Below are 23827 nucleotides of genomic sequence, written 5' to 3'. Positions count from 1 at the left end.
CTCATTTTTAACAATCAAGAATACAGATACATATATTAGAATAAATGTATATAAGAATTTTTATGGGGAAAAACTTGAGGACAACCGAGGTTTTTTGGTATTATTTGGTTATAGGCGAACTAACCAGATAGGTTAATAGTTTTTAAAATCTTGATTAGCAAGGTTTTATCATTCATGTATATCCTTGAAAACAAATCCTCACCACATCTGTCAAAATTTGGTAGGACTGGATCATTCCATCAAGAGCTCACAGAAACAAGATAATATACTCCAGAAACAATTTGTGAAAAACTCAGATCCATATTTCATATCTGCCACAAAAGCTCATCAGAGTAATAACCCTCCTTCTCCTGGGTGTTATCCTACCATCTGCTCCTCTATTACTTATCTTTATTTTGCAACTAATTAACAGCATAATCTTCTAAATTCAGCAAGTTAATTATCATTATTGTGGTCTTTGCAGCATCATCAGTCCTTATGAAGTCTTGTCTCTCCACCCCCAGAGAACATATGAAAATGAAGTAGGTTGTGAGAGGGTCTGTTTCTTTAGAGTAGGCTCATTAGGTGTTTGCTGATTAGCTCGGCAGGCAGAGAGACAGGTCAGAAGAATTCTGCTGAACACAAGGTCCCATGCCGGGCTCCAGCAAGTTAATGTTGGTTTCTGAACATTTGCCAAGCTGCCCTCTGTCACTTCTCAGTAGAAACCTCCTGCAAAAAGTCTACTGGTTGCCTACTGAGTGTAAGGTATTTTTTTATATTGTGACAAAAAGTTTTGCACGGGAAGGAGGAGACAGAGGGAAACATTCCATATTAAAGCGATTTTGAAATTCTTCAGAAACTTCTGCAATCCACGCTGAAGAGTCTGAATGCTAAGTTTGCACCCACAAGCTGCACACTCAAAAAGGATGTTTTACAGCTGCAAATCGAGGCTCATGTTCCATACACAGAAAGCATACAATTATAGATCTCCTCATAAGAACATCAGAAGCAATTCTACAGTTATTTAAAATCATGCATCCTTATCTTAGTGAGGAAGTTTTTTGGGAGTTTTAAGTTTTTTGGCTTTTTTTAAAGACAGTTATTGCATCTACTTCTAAGCCTAAAAATACCACAAAATTGACATACATATGATTTTACTTAAGTAAGTGAAAGTTAGTTTCCTTAGCACACTGACAAACATGGAATCATATCAGAAAAACGGATAATTTATATTAAGTATGCCACAGAAATCTGAAACTCATTTTTACTCCTACTGAATGGCATTCTTAGTATAAGATGTAAGAATATTTCCAAAATAGTAGCAGCAAAAGACAAGGCTGTGTCTGAATAAAATCTCTAGTCATTTTGTACTTCAGTTCTACATGCTGGAGAGAAAAAGGATCCAAGAATGTTCAAAACTATAGTAACAGTGCCTTTCACAGCTGTGACTGGACCAGCTCTGCTCACTACAATAAATTCAATACTGAGGCAATAAAATTAAAATGCAATCTGATTTCATGCAATTCTTTCACAGCACTGGAACACATCAAGCACTGTATATGTTTCAGTAGTGAAAGAGACCCTAAGACTGTGCTTAATGCACTCTTTCACTTAAGGTCAACTGTTTCAGCTGAGAGCCTCCTGCAAGAATGTCACCAGTCATAAGGATTTGGCTCACTGCACATACAATTTTTAAATTTTTGTCTGTCATCACTTTTATGCATTCATTTTTTTAATTACTAATTTTTCTTCCCAGTTATTAGTCCTTGTAGTTGGTATACATTTTTCTATCTGCTATTTCACTTAGTGAACCTGTTCCACATACCACTGCTCCTCCATGGAATTCATACAATCATTTTATGTCAGGCAACTTGACCAGTAAGCAGAGAAAAGAGCATTTCAGCAAAGAACAAACAGAGTTCCAGAGGTGACATCTCAGTAACTTGCTTCGCATCAATAACCAAAAGTGCCATGCTGAAGGAGTTTGACACTTGAGACTGAAAACTTTATTGAACATAGAAATAAATACACAGTTTTGATTATTATGCATTAAACTTGGACATCCCTAATAAAAAAATTCTTTCAAATGCTGCAAGAGAGACCATTTGCAAAAATAAAAGTCTCCAAAAGTTGTCCATTGTGGGAAAAAATTCTCAGGAAGTGCCTCAGTTCCTTTACCCTTAAAGGGTTCCACGACTTCTAGGACAGCTAAAGAAAAATTTTAACTATGCTATAGGAAGCCATCCAATGTCCACTACCAAAGACATCTCCTGCCAGTTATTTTAAGTTTTAGATTTTGGAAATGAAAATATCAATTTAATTACTAAAGTTCATTCATGAAACTATAAAGAAGAAATACACTTCTTCTTTGTACAATTTGGCAACTCATAATGGAACAACAGGTATTCATCAAAATAAAAATTTGTTCTTCTCATGTTAATTCAAATACAAAAATGAAGTTATCTAAATTCATATTTAAATTTCAGAGCATTAGGAAAGAAGCCCTGCAATCTCTAATTTGACTTTTATCAATCTCATGTTCACTTAAAAAAAGTCTGTACAACAGTAGCCTTTAGTAAGCAAGTAAGAGTGAAATGAATGAGGAATGTAATCAGAGCACAAAGTTATTTTCTTAACTATAAACTTCTAAAATGTGTTAGCTCCTTGAAATATGCGGAAATAGCCTCTGCAGAGAAAGGCACAGAGCACAAAAGAAAGTGGTTTGTGGCAGGTATTTCATCCAAAACAAAGAGCTGTACCTTCTACACAGGACAGCTCCAGATCTGATAACAATACAACAAAGTGGTGCTATTTCACATTAAATTTACTACAACCAGTTTTTCAGGAATTTTACTCAACTTCTGAAGTTATTAGATCTGTGTCAACTTAGAAAACCTTGAAATAGCATTGTGGTATGACAGCAGAAAATGCAGAACACCATAATAACAAGTATGGTCCTTCAACACAGGAGAGGCTCAAACAACTACTGCCAACACCACATATGATCAAACCCTTTGGAGATATAAATAAACCATGTTAACTTTCCAAACTCTGCATCCCATACAACACAATGCTTACTTCAATACCCAAGGAAGTTAGGGAAGTTAGTTAGGAATCTATTCCTGCATGTTTTTTTGTATTTGTTACATATTCTCCTCTTACATTTTATAATGCAATACAAACATTCCATGAGATTACAAGGTCCATCTATAAAGAACAACAAAAACTTTACTCAAATAATAAATAAGAAATAAAGCAGCAGTCAAAACAATTCCAAATATCTATAGTCCTGAGAATGCTGTGAAAGGAACATCACAGCTTCAACCCTTCATCGGGCTTTTTGTTCAAAACACACTAACAATACACTGCTGACAGACTTCATAGGTTCATAAAATTGTTTAGGCTATAAAAGACCTTTAAGATCAAGTCTGACCATTAAGCCAGAACTGCCAAGTCCACCACTAAACCATGGCCCTAAGTGTCACATTTCCATGTCATTTAAACACCTCCAGGGATGGTGACTCCACCACGTCCCTGGGCACCCTGTTTAATACTTGACAACCCTTTCAGAGAATAAATTTTTCCTAAAAGTCCAATCTAAACCTTCCCTGGTGCAACTTGAGGCAGTTTTCTCTCATTCTATCAGTTGCTGTTTAGAAGAGGCTGAGTCCCACCTGGCTACACCCTCCTTTCAGGTAGCTGTACAGAGCATGGAGATCCCCCTTGAGCTTCCTGTTCTCCTGGCTAAACAGCCCCAGCCACCTCAGTCACTCCTCAAAGGGCTTTCTCTCTCGACCCTTCACCTGCTCCCCTGCCCTTCTCTGGACATGCTCCAGCACTTCAATGTCTGCCTTGCAGTGAGGGGTCCAGAATTAAACACGGAACTCAAGGTGTGTCTGCACCACTGCTGAGTACAGGGGAACAGTCCCTGCCCTGGTCCTGCTTGTCACTATTGCTGATTCTGATACAAGCCAGGATGCCACTGGCTTTCTTGGCCACCTGGCCACTGCTGGTTCATGTTAAGTTGGCTGCTGACCAGCACACTCAGATCCTGTCCCAACAAGCAGCTTTCCAGCCACCCTGCCCACAGCCCGTGGCACTGCCTGGGGTTGCTGTGATCCAAGATCAAGACTTCGCACTTCGCCATGTAGAACCTCATACAAATGGCCTCAGCCCACTGATTCAGCCTGTCCAGATCCCTCTGCAGAGCTTTCCTACCCTTTTGCACATCAAACTTTTGCCCAGCTTGGCGCCATCTGCAAACTGACTGAGGGAGCACCCATTCCCCTGTCCTGACCACTGATAATGATACTACACAGAACTGGCCCCAACACTGAGCCCTGGACAACACTGCTTTTAACTGGCCACCAACTGGATTTAACTCCATTGACCACCACTTTTTGGACTCAGCCATCCAGCCAGTTTTTTACCCAGCAGACTGCATCTGTATAAAACATGAGCAGTTTCCCCAGGAGAATGCTGTGGCAAACAGTGTCAAAGACTTTCGTAAAGTCCTTGTAGACAACACCGACAGCATTTTCCTCATGCACCATAAGTAGGTCACCTTGTCACAGAAGCCAAGCAGGTCAGTCAAGCAGTCTGCCTGTCAGATCCATGCTGGCTGGATCTGATCCTGCCTGTTCTGTGTGTGCTATGATGATCAAGATCATCTGCTCCATGACCTCCCTCAGTGCAGAGGTCAAGCTGAGAGGCCTGCAGTTCCCTGGATCCTCTTTCCTGCCCCTCCTGAAGATGAGCATCACATTTACCAACCTCCAGTCACCTGAACCTCCCCAGCTAGCCCGGGCTGCTGGTAAACAATGTAAAGTGGCTTTACTGAGCTTCTTCCCTAGCTCCCTCCGAACCCTAGGGATCCCATCCAGTCCCATAACCTTCTGTGTGTCCTAGGGCTGTAGCAGGTTGGATTAGAGAGGCTTTGCTCTCCTCCACATGACTGTCTTCCAGCTCAAGGTGCTGGGTACCCAGAGAGGAACTAATCTTACTACTAAAGACTGAAGCAAAAAAAACCCATTAAGTACTTCTGCTTTTTCCTCATTTTTTGCCTCTATGCTTCCCCCCATATCCAATAAAGGATGGAAATTCTCCTCGGACGTCCTCCTTGTGTTGCTGATGTACTTAGAGAAATATATTTAGTTATCTTTTACAGAGTTACCAGATTAAGTTTTAGCTGGGCTTTGGCCCTGCATAACTTCCCAACATCCACCTAGTCCTGAGCTGCAGGTCCCTCATCCCACAGGTCACACACTTCCCTTTTTCTCCTGTGTTCCAGCCAAGGCTCTCTGTTCAGCCAGGCCAACCCTCACTGCTAGCTCATCTTTCAGCACATGAGGACAGCTGCTCCTGCACCTTTAAGATTTACTTCTGAAAGGATGTCCTGGACTCCTCTGCCCTTCAGAACTGCCTCCCAACATGAAGGAGAAATGTGGCTGTAATAGGCAAAAGGACACAGGGCATGTTCCCAGAGTTCAGCTAACTTAACCATACCAATCAATCCACAAATTGCAGTATACCATTAATACATGAAGCATATAGTGTTCATTTATTAAATTTCAGTGTATTAGCTGATTTTTCAACATTAAATGTGAACTATTAATGAAATGAAAAGTGAGCTGTAAAACTAAATATTGTCTTCTGTTGGCTTAACCAGGAATACAAGTGAAAAATAAACCTGCTCTGCAGAGCTTCACAGAATTTAGTATGCAGCAAGCAAAATTATTTTTAAGAGAGACATGAAAATAAGGGTTTGATATCACAAAGATTTGAATTAAAAAATTAAATTGAACTTTGCAGTTAATAAACCATCACGTATCTGCCAACAATGCATCCCATGGCACAGTGAATTACTCTTACTCTTGGAGGCTTTTCTACATAAACATTAAGTTTCTCATTAAATTGCTTTTACTTTCAGGGGGATAAGAAATTAGGTTTTTTATTTTTGTGAATAGGCACTATATAAAAGTAAATGAGCATAAGAAATATACATAATTCTGATATTCTTGAATTCTGCTCATGCTTGATGTTAAGCAACAAGGAAAGGAAATACTGCAAATACCCTTTTTACAGTCTCACTTAAAAAAAAGATAAGCAATCACTGAAGTGCATATATTAGCTAAATTGTAACGAGAAGGCTAATGAGACTGTTAAATTTTAAGTCTAATGATCTTTGTTTTCCTTTGCATTTGAGTGATTGCTTCTTCCAATGTGAGATCAAAGTCTTCACCACACACATGTATTTCCTCTCTGTCTTTAAATCATTCTAAGAGAAAATCACTCAGCAATACACTTAAAAACCTAATTTCTAGCCCATCTAAAAAATTATTTGGAACCAATTCCTCCTGGATTTCAAACAGAATTCAGAGTGGAGTCTCCTGACTCTAAAACATGTTCAGGTTTGGAGAAAACAGTTCTTGCTTTCACTTGTTTTACATTCTTCTCTCCTGGATCTAAGGTAAATTAATTTTGTAAGAGCTGGTTACATTTAAGTATTTTCTGAGGTATTAAAAGATTACTTTTCCCATTCCCAGGGAGACAAGGATGCACAAAAACAGACCTCCTTCCCTTATGTCCTCCTCTACACTATTTCAGAAGTCATTGTGTTCAGCAGAGCAGGGAAATGAAGGAAGATCTGAGAGCACCAGGCAGAGTCAGTGCACCTCTCCACAGCAGTTTCAGTATTTGATGAATGTGGTCTAGGTGTGCTCACTCCATGGGAATCCCTTTACTCCAGAAAAACCAGACTCACCGTTTCTCATACTGGGGCTTGAGAAGGCAAAACAGGTAAGGAAAGAAAGCCCACAGGTTTAGATTGAGAGAAGGGCATCCTCCCACTTACCCTTATCAATGCAGAAAAATATATTTTATCTAGCAGCTGTTCCTGATTCTCTTCTAGTACAAAGCAAGAGCTGAAGAAAGAGGAACACTACTTCACAGGATAGATACTGTTCATGGAGGCATCGTGTAAATATATAAATGGGTTAATTATTGTTTAATAATAGATCTTCTATTGCTTTAGAACAGTTGGAACAAACAAGACAGAAAAAAAAAGAAGCGACTGCCTAATGCTATATAAAATATTTCAATAAATTGATAAATTCAACCTACCATCTTAAATGGTCACTAATATTAAGTAAAAATAACAACCTCCAAATCAAACAAAAACCAAACCCATCTTTTGCTTGTTTTAGACATTTCCCAAATAATTCTCAACTCCCCCCCAAAACACCCAACACAACAGAAACAACCTCCACACAGAATAATTTGTGAACTACATGAGTACTACATATTTAATTGCAAAACTCTTGCCAAATGGATTATATTCACTTGGGAGTCTGAAAACATTTTAAAACCCATATTTTTCTTAGTTTAAGAAATATCCCTCTTTTAGGCAGAAACATTCTGCTTCTCTGAAAGAAATGCTCACATGCTACTAATCTTGTCTTTCTCCCACCTAGCATTTCTGATCCTCTGATACAAGAAGTAAGAAGGAGTTTAGTTAGAAAGTTTATTTAAAAGAATGACTAAAAATAAAATAAAAATGGCCATTAAGAACAGAACTAACATAGGCTGGAATTGGAAAGAACTGTAACATAAATGCAGCTGTTATTTTTATAGTTTTATTAAATTTGTATTTGCAGAATTTAGACTAATAAAAGAAAACTAAAGCTGTTTCAAAAAGCAATAGAATGTAATTAATTTCTCAAGTTATTCTTCTTGAGGAATAATGGAGTTTTTCACTTACCAATTTAGCCTCAGACTGCACTGGCTGTGGGGAGGAAGGCCCTGGGATTCCTGGGATACTAGGCACCATGGTGACAGGTCTAACAAGCTGACCAGATAAAGTATAAAAATGAAGAAAACCTGAGTATGTTATCATAATAGAAGGCATTTGACAGCACTACCCTCTGAAGCCAAAACAGCTATCAAGGTGCTTAAAACTAAGTTCTATGCTGCACTTATGCAAATCTGCTCCACTTTCAAATTAATATAGCATCATGCTTACTTACTGGAACTGCAGCAGGGACATGCACATTAGAATTTGTGATAGATGCAGGAATAGCAACAGGCATGGTTTGTCCATTAGGAAGATGTAACAGCAGAGGAAAAGGACCTGGAACTGGACTGAAAAAGGAATGAACTATATAAAAGAAAACTTATCCAGAGAAGAGAACAAGTTTACACATTATTTTAAATTGGTTTGTTTCTTTATAGGTGTAATGTATAATTTATTTGGAGATCAAAAATATGAACTTAGTGATGTGGAGAACATGGCATTATATCTCACATGTAGTGAAAGTCCAATGTTTCATGTGTAGTAAAGCACCACATTACACCAAAGCATCTCAAATTCATATATTAACTGCAGAAACAGTAACTGAAAGTAAATCAGATTTTCAAATTCTGCAAGAAAACGTTTTACTAAGATTTATGTAACTTACACTATTGGTCTGTTAGATGATGGAGCCTGGGTGATAACAGTACTAGACGTTGGTGATGGTATTGCCTGCTGAATAATAACACTCGAGTCAGAACTCGTAAGCAGTACATTGGGAACCTGGAGCGATGCTGGACGAACTATTGTTGATGTAGGCTGTGCAGTCTGCTGCAGTGACACTTCCTGAGGAAAAATAAAGCTTCATCAGTTTGTAAAATACAATTACAGACCACTAATTCCAACTGTTAAATGAATGCAGTTTGATGGAACAAATCAGAATTTCTGTAACATTATGCAAACAGAATCAGTTATACAATTAAAAACATTCAAAAAAACTCCCTCTGGATGAATCATTTAAACCACCAAAGTAAAATTGGTTTAACAACAGTGATTTTACTTTTACGACAAACCTGGCCCAATTTATTCTAAGGCTACTATTATTTCTTATTGCTTCTAATTCAGTTTTGATCAGATTTTAATTTTTTTCCCCAAGAAACCCACGGTACTACCAGCACCATCATGTTTACCCACACTCCGAATATGGAAAATGTTTTATGATGTCCTTACGTACATTTCAGTTTCAGTCCATTGTTCTGGATTCAAACAAGAGAAACATGACATTTATGGTTCAGTAAAAACAATAACAACAAAAAAAATTTTGACCCTTTTTCTGTAGCTCTCTAACTAAAGTGATAAGAGTACTTGGAACGTTATATTCAGAGCTCTGCAAAATACATGCATATCCTGTATATTTGAGCACAGAAATTGAACTTTCTTAGGTGCAAGTAAAGAGTAGACAGAAATCCCTATAGCTCTTAGCTTAGCAACCAGGTAAAGCACATTATCAATTGAATGCTGTACTCTATTTGCTGTTTCTGAAAACCCAGAAAGGCCTTACTCTAACCAATGCCTTTCTTCTCAGGAAACTCAATATTGTCAGACTTCAATTTACCTTCAGACAGACTTTTTGCGAAGTTATTTTTTTGACAATGCTTACTGCAATCAATGATACATAAAATCACATTTTCAAGACCAGAAAACTTTAGTTTCTCAGCTGGCAAACAGTAATTCAAAGAGAAACCTGTGTCACACAGACCGCACTGATTATTATTTTCTTTGAATGAAGCTTGAGTTTTGAAAATTTATCCACAAAGTTTTAAGTAGTAAACTCTGAGTTGTCTAAGCAGATTGCTTGTCTTTGTATATATTAATGCACAAATGTGTGGGAACCTCTGAGCAATTCTTAGAACTGTAAGGTTGCTGGCAAACTGTGGTCTTTACAAAAGAAAAGACTTTAGATGATGAAATTTTCTCCTTCCGAAAGCTCAGAGGCTAGATTTGTCATCAGGGTTCACTAGTTCATTCATGCTTTTTCCCAAGGGACCTAAAAGACTACTCACAGTGAATGAGAGTTTTTGGAGAATAACAGTGAGCTGTGCTGAGGAAAGTGAAATTGTTTTAGTATCAATCCGGGGTATAATATTTGACTGTACTTAGCACTACAGATAAGCGTTCAGTAATAAGAAGACAACTAGTACAGAATTCTGGAAACAGAAAAAAAGCCCAATCACATTGTTAGTACAGGATTAAACACTTCTTTGCAAGCAGGGAACTTGGTATAACATCTTACAGATCTTATTCAGGAGTCACAGGGAGAATATAAATGAGACTGAACTGCTTGATTGTGGGAAATTCAGAGCTCAGAACACCAGCTGGTTCTGTATGCTAGCATGAACAAGATGCACAATCCATGCAATATCACGGTGGTGCTCACATGTGAACAAAGACTACAAGACCATATGTACACTTGATAAAGAATGGACCCTTGGAAGGACTTTCACAGAATCACAGATTGTTTGGAGCTGTAAGTGACCTTTAGAAACCACTCCAGTCCATCCCTTCTGCCATGGCTAGGAACATTTTTCATGAGATCAGGTGCCTCAGAGTCCCAGTCAGCCTGACTCTGAGCACTTTCTGGACCCAGCCTAGAAGTTGCTGGTGTGTCAGTAGCACCTCCTACCTCTGGGCAAGCAGCAGGGATTGCCTCCCAGTTGCTGCTGAAAGCAGGTAACTACATACAAGTGAGACAGTAAGGGAGGGCATTCTGTCAACACTTCTTTGCTGTTCATAACAGAAGGTTAATTAATGCACGTTCTAATAAATACTAATTGTAAAACTTGACCTTTCCCTGGCTTGAACACCTATCACGAAAGGGACAATCTGAAATTTTTAGACACAATGTTCCATGGAACCCAGATTTCAGCAATAGTCAAAAGATTAATGTCCAAAATTCTGAAATAAATCTGTAAAATTCTGAAAATGGAAACCTCACATACATTTGTTTCTGTATTATTAAAATGGCATTTATGCTTTGTTTACTAGATCAGAAACCATCTTCAGCCATTAAAAAATTTTCAACCTCCTCTTTACACTAACTTGCTGTTTGCTACATTGAAAAATGCATGCAGGAGCCTGTTACTGCAACAACATGGCAAAAACATAAGCTGCAGATTTGAGAAGTATTGCTTTAGAGAAAACTCTTATAAGCATATAAAAACAAAACCATAGATCCAATAGTCTGATGGAAGATTCTAATTGATCACTAATGCATTGCACTAATGAAGTATAAATTTTGTCTGGAATAAAATACATTGTAAATATATCCCCCAAAAGAACAAGAAAAACAGGGTTGAATTTGCAATCATAAGATTAAATGAAAGTGACCTTACCTTTACCTACCTTTCCTTACAGGACAGAAGTCTAAGCCCACCCAAAGGTACTAGACTTACTAAAAGGACTTCTCCAACTCTCGTAATTTCTATTCTTGAAACTAAAACCCACTGAATGGGAAATTACAGAACAGGATAGTTACTTTAAATGCTCTCAGATGTGCATATTTGCAAGTATTCCCTAATCAAAATCAAATTCCATGCAATAACTTTCCAATGCTATCAAAAATACATAGAATTCTTTATACAGAAATGTAGATGGCCAGAACTAATACTGTATTTGATTATTACTGTAAGAAAGCAACTGGTTTTAAAGTAATTAAATTATGCAGTTAGCTACCTGGCAACAACTAAGCAACTTTTAAAACTCTGTTGAGAGTTTCCCTTTTAAAGTCCTGTCAATAAACAACTACAATGTTTGAAAGCTCTTACTACTTTAGGCTCAAAGACTTTATACACTTCTAATGATATCTTGGTCTATTCAAAGCAAAGTAGCAACTCTTACTGAGCCTAACAGAACTCATGGAACTCTTACAAAGCTAGGAAAATAATTAAGCATTTTGTGGAGAGTGTCCAAGGAATTATTTTGACATCTACAAGGACAATTAGAACTGCCATGCACAAACATAAATAGGCTGTAATCATTTAAGACTACTAAAATATATGCAGCCAACAAAATGGTTACAGTTAAAACCATCTATGTCCTGAAAAGATCCCTTCTCTCCCTCAATACATCTGCACAAGGAGAACACAAAAATCTAACTGAACAGCACTCTGCTCACATTTCTCACTGTCTGCAGGTCACGTAGAGCTGTACACTCCAAGCAGCACCCTCAGCCTTGCTCAGCTTGTCTCTACAATCAGACACGAGAATGGCATTGAGCAGCAGCACTGGCACAGTGACACAAACTGCACCATCACTGAGACAAGTTTATAAATACTGCTAAGCATTGAGATAGAATTTTCACTTGTAATGATGCTAATGAGATACTGAGCCATGATTGTATGAAGATAGTAATATTATCTTATGCCAAAGTTAGATTACTTGGAATAGGTATTTGCAGCAAAAAAATAAACTAACCTCTGAAATAAAGACTTAAGATTTGAACTATGATTCACTTAATCCAAGCAGCTCTTTACATTTAGTCCTTTAAATGCTTTTACTATTTTTGAGACTGCATGATTGCCTTGATTAACCACGATTACTCATCCTTGTTAACTATGAAACTCAGGAAAACTTAGTAAGAACAAATCTGAATTAAAACTCTACAACTTCTGTCACACACTTAAGGCTGTCCTCACAGAAGTTCCTCTGGCAGAATAAGAGTTGAAACAGAGAGGTTCAGACTGGATCCAAAGAAAAACATTCTGCCCACAGGAACAGCCTGGTACTGGAGCAGGTGGCACTGAGGCTGGGCAGCCTCTCTCTCACGGAGGGTTCAAGACCAGACTGTGCAAAGTGCTGAGTAACTTGGTCTGACCTTACAAGTAACCCCAGCTTTGAGCAGGATGTTGGACAGGAAATCCAGCAGTCCCTTCCAACCTGAATTACCTGGCACCTGAAAAAGTCCTGCTGATTCCTGGGAGTGAGGCACCTAAGCCTCTCATACACACACTGCCCACTAAAGATGCACGTAAGGACTGACTAGAGCCATCTCTATGCTTTATTATGGTCTGCTCCTAATGTCTGTATTTATTGAAGACTAGAAATAATTAACTCCCTAATTCTGCTTCATTTTCTGTACTTCAAGAGAGCTCCACAAGATGAAAACACTGCAAGTCACATATTGAAGTGATCACTACTGATGATGATGCATAAACAACAATAAAGAGCCCTTTTAGTCTTTTCTAAGATAGCATAAATCTTAAATTTTATTTCTTTTCTGGCTTTACTGGATAGCCAGCTTTACTGGGAGCAATTACTCTGGTGAACAAAGCTAACTGAAGAATTGAACAAGTTACCTATATATCCACTGGAATGTAGCAAACGAAATCTCTCTTCCTTTCAACTACAGCGTGGCTATCACCATATACAATAAATTTACAGATGATCAGAAAGTTGAAAAATAAATTCCAAGAGGAGAAAAATAAAAGGTTCTGACCTTTTCATCATTGGTAGTAGACTCTGGATGAGGTAAAGGACTATCTTGATGAGTTGTCTCTACAACTGAAGGTTCTTCAATTTTATTTCTTATAATTGGTGTTGCAAGAGGGGACAAATCTAGAGGCATCTATGAGCAACAATGTAAACAAAATTAGTCAATGTTTTAAAAACAAAACTGAGTGAGAAAATATAAATAACTGAAGAGAAATATCAGCCCATTACAAGACAGAGGTGCTGATGTTTGAAAGGTCTTGATGCAGATGCATTATCAGTCAAGGCTATGTTACCAGCACCTACATGAACACCAATCTTCAGTAACACAAATGTCTTTCAACACTTATGTTAGACTAAATATTTTCTTCTTGAGAATTAAAAACGTTCCTAAAATTTTCCATTTCCAAGGGTCATAAGAAAATTATAGCTGGAGAATGACTGTGGTACAGTTAAAAAATTACAGCTAAATGAAGGTATTATCCTTCTGCATATTGTTATATCTCATGCTACAAAGCACAAAAGCCTAATCACATTTCCAAATTGAGAAAGTTAGTATAGACAAATTTCAAGCTTACTGTAGATAATAATTATTGAAAAAGCAAATTTTACATTACTACACAGGTAAAATTCACCACGACATCTAGAAGGCCTTAAAGAAACTGATCTACAAAAGTACTTAAAACAATACTATAGATTTGAAAGCTTATATTCCTGTCTAGTCTGCTATCCAAATACTTTTGGAAGAAATTTCCCCTGAAGAAGTTTTTCCAAATGCTTTTTTTTTTTCAATTAAATTCCTACCTTTTCTGTGCAATATATTACTAACAGACAGGGAAGACTGTAAGAAGAGGAATCCCTTCTCATATCACAAGTGACTATGAAAACACTCAACTATCAATGCCCTAGAAAGTGTGCTATTATGGCACATTTTTCCACACTTTATTAAATCATCCAGAGATATGGCAGGACTGTGTTTTTTCTTGTAACACAGAGGGCAGCTTGGAAAATTAGTATCAATTCAAGAAATAGACAAAATGTTTAATATACTTTACAATAGCTAGAACCTTCTCCGAGACAGTAGTGAGTTATACAGAAAATAGTCTTGGTAAGTCAAAAATCAATTTTACCATATGTCATGGTCTAGAAACAGTCAGCATACAGCAACTAAAAAAAGTAAACTTATAAATCCATTATTTGATACAGCTGTTGCAAAGTAAGGGCGAGGCTTGGACAGGATAATAATCTATCCTAGTCACAAATACCTCTCAAAATCTTTACTGAAAGAAAATGAAGCCACTGATTCTGCAAAACCTATAAAAATAGGTATAAAACCGTATTTTTAATCACTACCTACAGAAGACAACCAGGTAATCAACTAAAGACAAAATTAGTCAAAGGGGACATTGAACAAAATTTTTTACTTGCATAAGTACTTAAACATTTAAGTTCCTAATCAGTTATGACAGGGAAGCACTGAAATACATAATGACAGTAACACTTAAATTATGGCAAGTTCCTCACAAAAACATGAAGTTGCTAAACAGATACAGCTCAAGTTTTTATAATATTTCAATCTGTACACTAAAAAATAAGATCTTTATGTTGTAATCAACATTTTCTGGGTAAAAGTGATTTCAACACATAATGAATACAACCATACCCAAATTACTGACACTTTGTAAAATTTAGTCAGTACTTAATTCTCATTATCATGATGACTGATTCTTACAGTAACATCAGTATTCAAAGCCAATCAAAATGATCCGTGTTCACATACTATTGTTTACATGGGTGTTTTTCCTTCTGCTAAAAACTTTGTGTAGACTCCTTTTTTGTTTATTCAGGACCTCAGGAAATTTCAATCAAAACTAGTGGTTAACTTCAACAGATATAGACTAGATACTCACATGATTAGGACAATGTGTCCCATTATCAATGCTAAATATGAAAAATTATTCAGGTAAACTAAACTTCAGAAGAGTAATCACAGATTTGTATTCTCTACATACAACACATATAAGCAGCTAACATGATTATTGGAATAGTTTAGAAGGCAATACATAAATCCAAAGTTTGCTTTTTCAGTGGAATTTCTGATATTAAAAAAATGGAAGCTCTGAGGAAAAAAAATGTTTTGAACATACTTTTTTAATGTCATCTTCAGAAGCCTTTTTAAACTCATTTTCAAAAGGACTTGCTAATTCATTGAATAAGCCCACTTCTTCACAGTTCTTCAAGAATCGAGTTGGTGTTGGTGTCTGATCTGAAAAGAAGTGGATAAAACCCCCACAATTTTATTTTTACAATACCATTTATGAACCTACTTGTCCTAAATAATTTTCAGCATATAAACAAACAGAAAGAGGCGAGGACGGGCTGCATTCTGCCCTGCAGGGAGGCAGCTGGCAGGCAAACTCCACCTGCTGGAGACCAGCAGCCCGAGCCTGCAAAGCACCCTGCCAGCTCCAGCAGGGAACCACAGCATTGCCTTTGTGGCCACGAACCACAGGGAGCCATTCTCCAGGGCACAGCAGAACACTTCAATGAGCAAGCTGACTCTATTTGCAAATAGAGGTAAGGACTACATGAAGGCTTTTAATCAGAAAACAAATGAGAGAAGTGCACAGCTCAAAGCCAGTTTGCTTCCTCTGCTAATCTGACAACAGCAGTGGTTACTTCCAAGTGCACAAACTTCTAAAGGAAAGTGTGACTGTGCACAAGATTGCATTGACTCCTAAGATGCCTCTGGATCAAGCTGGAATCATAAGACTTCTGGCATCTGGGTGACTATCCCATGAAGAAGTTTCAAAAACATCTTTATAAAAAATTCCTGTTAGTATACAAATTTGCCTTATTTCACTGTTATTATCAGGTCAAAAATTAACTACAGTTGCCATGAAGTTACTTGCATTTAAAATATTGTTAAGTGGCATGATTGTGTGGAGTTATTAAGCCTGATGTCTACAACAGTTCCTACACTGGAATGCAGCTACACAGAGACACTCCCATGGTTTCATTTATAAACATCTGATTATTGGTAAGGTCCCTTTTCTTGTGGTGTAATTGACAAGTAGCACATCCAGAATTTTAAAATTTGTAACTGCTAGTTTAGGAGCAGTATTTTTTTTAATCTGCTCATTGTAACAAATTAGCAATGTACAAGGAAAAAAAAAACAAATCAGAAAATGTCTGCAAGTTTTTCTGAAGTTCATTTAGTCTGCTCCACCACTGAAAAAACCCCAGACTGACTGTAACTTCAGCACACTTAGTACATGCTAAGTATGCACGTGCTATCATTCAAAAATTCTCAAATGTATAATGCAGTCAATCATCCATTGGTGATTACTTCTGATCCTGAACAAAAGCTGTATACTAAGGGTACTAAGGGTATAACATGAATTCAGAGGTGGGAATAAAGTATTTTGAATTTAAGCCAAAATGAAAACAAAAGATTTGATCTTTCTTTTACTATCCCATTGGAAGAATAATCACTGATTAATTCTTCTAATATCACCATGATATGTAAAAGATGCTACGTATCTTAAAATTTAAGAGACAAGTAATATCAATGAATAATTAAAACAGAAATACAGTTTAACTTAGTTACAGGTCCTCTTAGGAGTAGTCTTTACTAGCATGTTTTTAATAAATGCTTATATAATTAAATCAGTTATATAAGTATTGAAAATTTTAAAATATTTGGGTTATATATCAGATATGAATAAAAGTAACTTCTGGAGAATAATACTTGCTTCAAATTCTGACATGCATTACGTAAGAAAACACTGCCTAAGCACACACTGCAGACAAGTTTAGTGCAGAAAATGTATTACATTCTCTTAATGTGAATCTATGCATTATGTACAGAAAATGCAGAAAGCACATGCCCATCCCAGCAGAAAAGTGAACAAACCTAATACAAGCGTATGCTTACCAGCCACAATGACACTGTCATTCCGAGCTGGCCCAAATTTCAGTGTCATCTCATGTTTGTGTTTATGGACAGCCAAATGATCCTCATTGGTAAAACGCTGCAGCAGGAAGTTGTAAGAAACAGTTGTAATTGGGAGTGTGAACACAACAAATGCCATTCCACAGAAAGCAATTTTTACAACATGTTAAACTACTATTACTATGTTAAAATACAAACCTCTATGGCAGATACATCTTGTTCCTTGGCCAAGTACCGAGCAGAAATATTATAAAACTCAAATTATGTTCGTAATAACTAAATATACCAGGGAAATTGCAGTATAAGTACTTGCATTCATCAAAAGTCCAAGATAACATTTCAGAGTGCTGCAGCCTCCATCAACCATCAGCAAACAGCCATTTGCTGTATTAATGGATCTTGACAACGTCTAGTAATTGATCACCACTACTTGATTACTGCATTGTGTGTATTACATTAATGAGAATTGATCTGTAATCACAAACTTCACTGCATTTAATAGTGTAAAGATAAAATAAAATTAAATACTATAGCTCCTGCCCCTGCCAATTTACTACATAAAATAAGAGGCAGGTAGAAATGGTAACACTAGAGCAAGGCCAGACAACTGAAACACTGTGAATTATCTAAACCTTACCAGCATTTTAAAAACCTCTCAGGTTTGCTCATTTCACGTATACTTTCCCCAATATTTGGGGTATATGCTATAAAAAAGCAGTAAGCAGACAAACTAAGTTCTGTAAAAGAGATATTCTTACTTTCACTATTTGTTTATTTTCACTAATTTGCTATGCATCTGTAATTGTGGGTGAAATTAGTGTTTCAATTGACATAATCTAAGAAAACATTTCCCAAGATGCAGCTTTCCTAAAAAGAACACATTTTACACAAAACATTGAAATTCTTAATTTTCTTTGTGAACATTTGAGCTCCAATTTATGTTTCTGGTTATGCCTCACTAATTTAAGTCATTCCACATATAAGAGATCCATGTCAAGAATCACCTCTCAGGAACTAATACTTCAACTGAATTCACCTCCGAGTACAGTAATTCAGAATGTTTCCATGAGAAAGGATATGGGCATATGGAACTGTGAGGGAAATTAAAAATGCATGATCACTGCAAGACAGGGTGAAACAAGCAAGGGACTTATTTTTCCCTTATAACTTTACTGCCCTAAGCTCCAAATGCCCAGCTCTCTGTAACTCTTGCACCCTATCTCTGCATACAGCATAGACGAGAAATTTCTGCATTCTATCACACCAAGAGACTTCAGTCTGTCTTTCTGTCCTCACTACGTGGGGGAGCAGCCCTTCCAGAGGGAAGATGATGTCCAGAGCCTGCCTTCCTCTCTGCTCTACAGTACAAAACTGGCATCTGGGACATGAACTTCTCTCTTCACCTTCCCTGGAATCACTGGCCGGTGTAGACCCACATGCTATAAATTCTTGCTTTTCAGCAAAACATAAATATTTAGTAGCAATTATCATAAGCCCCTTTTCTTTAATCTCTAAAAATACATTTCATGGTTTTACTTTTATTTGAACAATGCTAATAACTTCAGTTCAGAGCATTACCTGGCCACATCCAGGGGCAGTACATAAAAAGGGTTTGTCATCACTCATATTCCACAGGTCGTTGTGCTACCTGTATTAAAATTAGAATGTAACAAATTTTACAAATAATGCAACAAATTATCACTATATTAACAAGCTATTTTAATATTCTTTGGGCAAGAATTTCTGCCTTGTGGCTATAGTAATATTCCAAATACCCATGATTCAGAGCATGGATTTCAAGCTCTGCCAGGAAGCTACTCAAAATCTACCACAGCAGTTACACCTCAAGCAGAAATCCACATGTTCACATGTAAAATGACTAACTGCAAAAAGTATCTGAAAACACAGTAAGAACAACTTGTCACTGAAATTAAATACATTGTAATAATGATCCAATTCTCAGCTAAAAAGAGATCAGAGCAGCAGACAACACCATGCAGTCAAGGTTCTGGTGCCAACGCATGAAGAAGTAGTGTTCATTCCTCAGCCTTTTCACAATCCTCATTTAAAGCTCATCATTAGAGACAAGTTGGCACATAGCCCTTAATGTAAACTGTTATGAATTTAATTACAAAGTTTATTAAAAAAACATGTACTTTAGTAATGTTTCAGCTACTTAATTACTGACAGGCTAAAAATACTTAATAAAGAAGTAAGGTATTAATGATATTTGGTGCTATTTTGCATACTCACCCCACACACTAATACACATACCTGCCAGATTTCACATATAAACCTGTTTCATATGGCAAACTATCATATCCTCCTTTTCATGGCAATAAACTGTAACTAAAAGAAGATATTAATTACTATGCATGCTAAAAATATAATAATGAATGATTTTGTAAATATAAATGAGAAAATGTCCACTATTCACCCATGAAACACAACAATTTTTCAAATAAATAGTTTACTTCAATACATCCTTTAATTGGTTGTGGCATCTGTGGCTTTGCCTTGGAGGAAATACCTTCATCTTTAAATGAGTATTTGTATGGAGAACTAACAATGATAGTTCTGAACACTATTTAGATTGATCAAGGAAATAAAGATGAATAAAGATGTTTTTATGATTAAAGATCACAGGCAGAATAAACCCATGTCATGCCCAGCATACTGGTCATGTAGAGTTGCAAGGATTCTCAAACTGTCTAACCATCCTAAGAATGTAAACTTCTGGTACACATCTGGGCACTAGACACAAGACATGTCAAGTAAGCAAAAGCAAATAATTTCAGACTGATTACCTCAGAGATGTGTAGGAATACAGTATCTGATTCTTCTGGATGTACCTGTACAGTAAAAAACCCACTGTGTACAGACCTTTTTGGACAGTCTTTCAAAGAGGAGGAGATCTTGGTAATTTTCACCCAACAGCAAAGAAAAAAAACCTGGCATGCAGGATACTCTAAACTGCCACTTCTAAATATATATGTTGCAAGGAATGGGGATACTGAACTGAGATCAGAAGTCAAGAGAGATGTATGGCTGCCAGAAACTTCAGTCTTTGGCACTGACAGCTCAGGGAAACATTTACATCCCAAAGAAAGGACGCCAAAGCAAATCAGAGATGAAGCCTGTTCCACTGTCTGCAAAGAGTTCATAACCTGTCTCAAGTTTCTGAAGGAATGAAGTATTTTTTTAACTGTTCAAACTGTGAACTTGGTACTTTCACTAACAATGAACATTAACAAAATTATAGGCAAGTCTGAATACACATGACTAAGGCTTCAGGGTAAGAAATAAGGTCCTTATCCATGACACTTTAAGAGTATATCCTTTCAACATGTAGAACTTCAACACAGTTAACAGCTATCCCACTATTCTTCAGCAATGCAACAATCTCATTTCTTCAAAAGCAGGCTCAAACTAATAGAGTTAGTCTTGTTTAGATCTCAAGAGGAATTCATTTTTGTGAATCTGTCATCATAGGGCACTGTATATGCATTTAATGGCTACATATGCCACCATATGCCAATATAGACATATGGAAAAGTATTATGACCAGACAAGTAATACCCATATCAGAAATGTCTAATGGTGGAAGAAACAATTATGATTTGGTTTCTTCAAATCCAAAGCATGAAGGTTTTGATTAACTGAAATACACGTAGGACATTTTTTCCACTCTATTACTATGTCTTCTTGTCAGTCTCTGAGAGATGCAGTTTCAGCCATAAAATCAGCTCCCTCCATGCTGTCAGTATTTTTTGTAGGTGAGAAGATGTAAATCTTTTAGGTCCATTTATTTTCTCTTTTCAAGGAATATTACCAAATCTCGTATTTGCATGTGAAATTCCTATCTGGTTCTATGTCTTAGTTTGTAAAGCCAGTGAATTTTGAATGCCTGATATACAAGTAAAAAATCAATCCTTGTGAAAAAGAAAAGCAGCACTGTCCTTCTGGCAAACTTACTGGAAAAAAGTTGGAGATAAATTCATTTCCTCATCTTTGTAACATTATTTGACTGCAGGCCACATGGAATTGTGTGAGGTAATCCCTTGTAAAGAGATTCCAGATAACATCTGAGGAAAAAAAGTTATGTTGAAATACTGAAATTCTTGCACCTAAAAGAAGTTCACTTGCATTCTGAGCAAGATCTTGGACATTTTAAATCTAAACAGAAACTGGATCTGACAGGATGGGAAAACAAAGGGTCCGCATTTGTTAGTGCAGCCAAATTGGTAAGAATGTATTTACCTATTACAAAGGCTTGCACTTAGAACAAAATAACTCCATGCAACAGGGGAGGCTGAGGGGCAACTGCCTGTCAAGCAGCTTTGGGGCACAACCTGTAACTCATGGTGGACAACAAACCAGCACAATACAGCATCGTGTCACTTGTAGCACTGAAAGACAAGAGGCCACTGGGATGAACTAACAAAGGCACAGCAATGAGAGGAAGGGAAGTGATTACTGTCCTTTATCTGGCACTCTGCAGCTGAAGTGCCATACCCAGACAGCTGATGATCTGGAGAGAAAACATCTGGGGCCCCATCAGAACAGTTAGGAGGCTGGACTATTACATAACAAGAGGAAGCAAAGTTTGTTCAGAATGGAGAAGGAGGATCTGCTTGCTGTCATAAACTATCTAATTATTGATATAGAAAAGTCAGATCCAGACTTTAGGCAGAGTATAACAAAAGGACTGAGATGCAACATTCATGAGACACACCAAGAAAGTTAGGAGCAAGTGTAGAGGATGAGGAAAATACAGCATTAAAAAAAAAAAATCCCACAACAGTGGAACAGGCTGTCAAGCAGGGCTGTGGAATCTCAGCCTTGCAGAAATTCAAAATTTGACTGGATAAAATTCTGTGCAATCCAAATTAACTCTGAAATTTAAAACATACCATCAAGACATCATAGCAAGGAACAGAGGTGAAAAATTGCAATGGACAATCCAAACTTGGGTAATGTTCTCACACCTTTAGAAGACCCTGCAAGGGTCTGCAAGGTCAAAAACCTGTTGCTGCTACAAAATACAAACAAACCCCATCCTTTGCAGCCTCTTTTCCTTCTGGAGTACATGTTGCCTGACTGGCATAACAAAACTAACACAGACAAGGCAAATTTTCAGGAAAAAATGTTGGTAATTGCCACTCTAATTTCAAAGGAGTCTCTCTCTGTTGTAGACTGACTGCTCAAAGTGAGAATATCACAGTAAGAAAGAATAATTCAGAAAATACCTTTCCCCTGAAAATCAAAATAGCAACTTAGATGCCTTTTTGACAAAAAATGTTACTCACCCAGCCAAATGAGAAATGTAATACATGAAGTGATAACCCTGTCCCTAGAGGGGAATTAGAGTCACCCTGGACTGTTACCTAGGCAACAGCTAACACCTTGTCCCAGAGAAAAAAAGAGAGTTCCTGCAGGAATCCAATATGAATGTGAAACCCCAGCCTTAACTCATCTCTTCAGATAAAAATGAACATTCAGTGAAATGATTCTTACTACAGTCCACTGAACCACAACTTGCTTCTGTAAGCTTCAAATTCCACATTCCTTTCAGTAGCATAAAGAAATCCATATGTAGAATTCCAGTCACACTGTAACAGCATCAGAGCTAAACACAAAAAAAACTTGAAATAATCTTTACAGTAAGTCATATAATCAACTTCAGTACTAAAACCACACTAATAACCTCACTTTTTTGGTGTTTGCTCTGAACTTTTAACACAGAAGTAAAATACACTCACATCATGCTTATTTAAAATGTAGCAAGCCTCTTTAATGATGTTTGGAATGCAAACAGTACAGTAAACTATATAAATAAGTATATATCCATCTTTAAAATATATCTAATAAGGAGAAATAAAATGAATTTCCAAATAATTCACTAATACTTAAGGCAATATGCTTATTTTAAAAATAAAAATGTCTCCATAAAATGTCACATTAATATGTATCTAAATGTGCTACAAAAATAGCTTCAACAATTATCTGCATATTTCCATAAGATTTTAATTAAACACCTTGGGTACACTTGGTGGAAACTATTACTACATAGTCTGAGGCTTGCTTCCAAAACCTTTCAGAAGACAATCTTATAAAGAATAGAAGCCTACACTGACTTAAGCCATGTTTTGTTGGCTTATTTAAGTGGTAAAGATTTTTCTGATTTCTCTTAATTGCCTACATACAGGAGTATGGAAAATGCAACTGACACTTTGTTTCAACATTTTTCTACTGAACACTTAAGCAGCTGTTAAAAATGTCTATGTATCAATAATCCTTGCAAAAACTTCTTCAAATTTGCTGAGAAAAGTAATTCTTCACATGTACCTACTAAAAACTCAGCAGACTTGCAGCTAAAGCCTCTGCTTTACCTGTAGAAAGCAAGGTGTGTGTGAAAAGACGTCCATGCACAGAGCTGCTCACTGGCTGTGCACTCCTACCCTGGGATTCATTATTTTAAGCACTGTAGCAATACAGAGGCTGCCCTCCTGTAACATCAGGGCTGACACAAACAGCACAAAGAAAAAGTGCCAGAACTGAGCACAGAAAAGACAGCTATGAACACACATAACCCCACAAACAAACAAAAACTGCGA

At 37.0% G+C, this 23827-nt stretch overlaps 1 protein-coding gene across 6 annotated transcripts in view; it reads right to left on the bottom strand.

Annotated features, from left to right (window-relative positions):
• Positions 1 to 23827, bottom strand: part of ATF2 (activating transcription factor 2) — a 48615-nt gene that overhangs the window by 19942 nt on the left and 4846 nt on the right. For 3 of the 6 annotated variants that reach the window (XM_064717612.1, XM_064717617.1, XM_064717613.1), the window contains exons 3-10: positions 19485 to 19559; positions 18789 to 18858; positions 17193 to 17289; positions 15403 to 15521; positions 13263 to 13391; positions 8436 to 8614; positions 8004 to 8118; positions 7739 to 7825 (exon numbers count right to left, since the gene is read on the bottom strand). In XM_064717612.1, the coding sequence (XP_064573682.1) occupies positions 7739 to 7825; positions 8004 to 8118; positions 8436 to 8614; positions 13263 to 13391; positions 15403 to 15521; positions 17193 to 17289; positions 18789 to 18836 (774 nt within the window). In that variant the 5' untranslated portion in view covers positions 18837 to 18858; positions 19485 to 19559. Of the gene's footprint in view, positions 1 to 7738; positions 7826 to 8003; positions 8119 to 8435; positions 8615 to 13262; positions 13392 to 15402; positions 15522 to 17192; positions 17290 to 18788; positions 18859 to 19484; positions 19560 to 20017; positions 20037 to 21185; positions 21205 to 23827 lie in introns of those variants that run through there. The other 3 variants (XM_064717615.1, XM_064717614.1, XM_064717616.1) reach the window with 3 other exon arrangements.

The sequence above is a fragment of the Zonotrichia leucophrys genome, chromosome 7 (assembly GCF_028769735.1).
Source record: "Zonotrichia leucophrys gambelii isolate GWCS_2022_RI chromosome 7, RI_Zleu_2.0, whole genome shotgun sequence".
NCBI classification, from domain to species: Eukaryota; Metazoa; Chordata; class Aves; order Passeriformes; family Passerellidae; genus Zonotrichia; species Zonotrichia leucophrys.
Note: the sequence above shows the minus strand (reverse complement) of the source record. Positions and strands in the feature narration are given on the sequence as shown.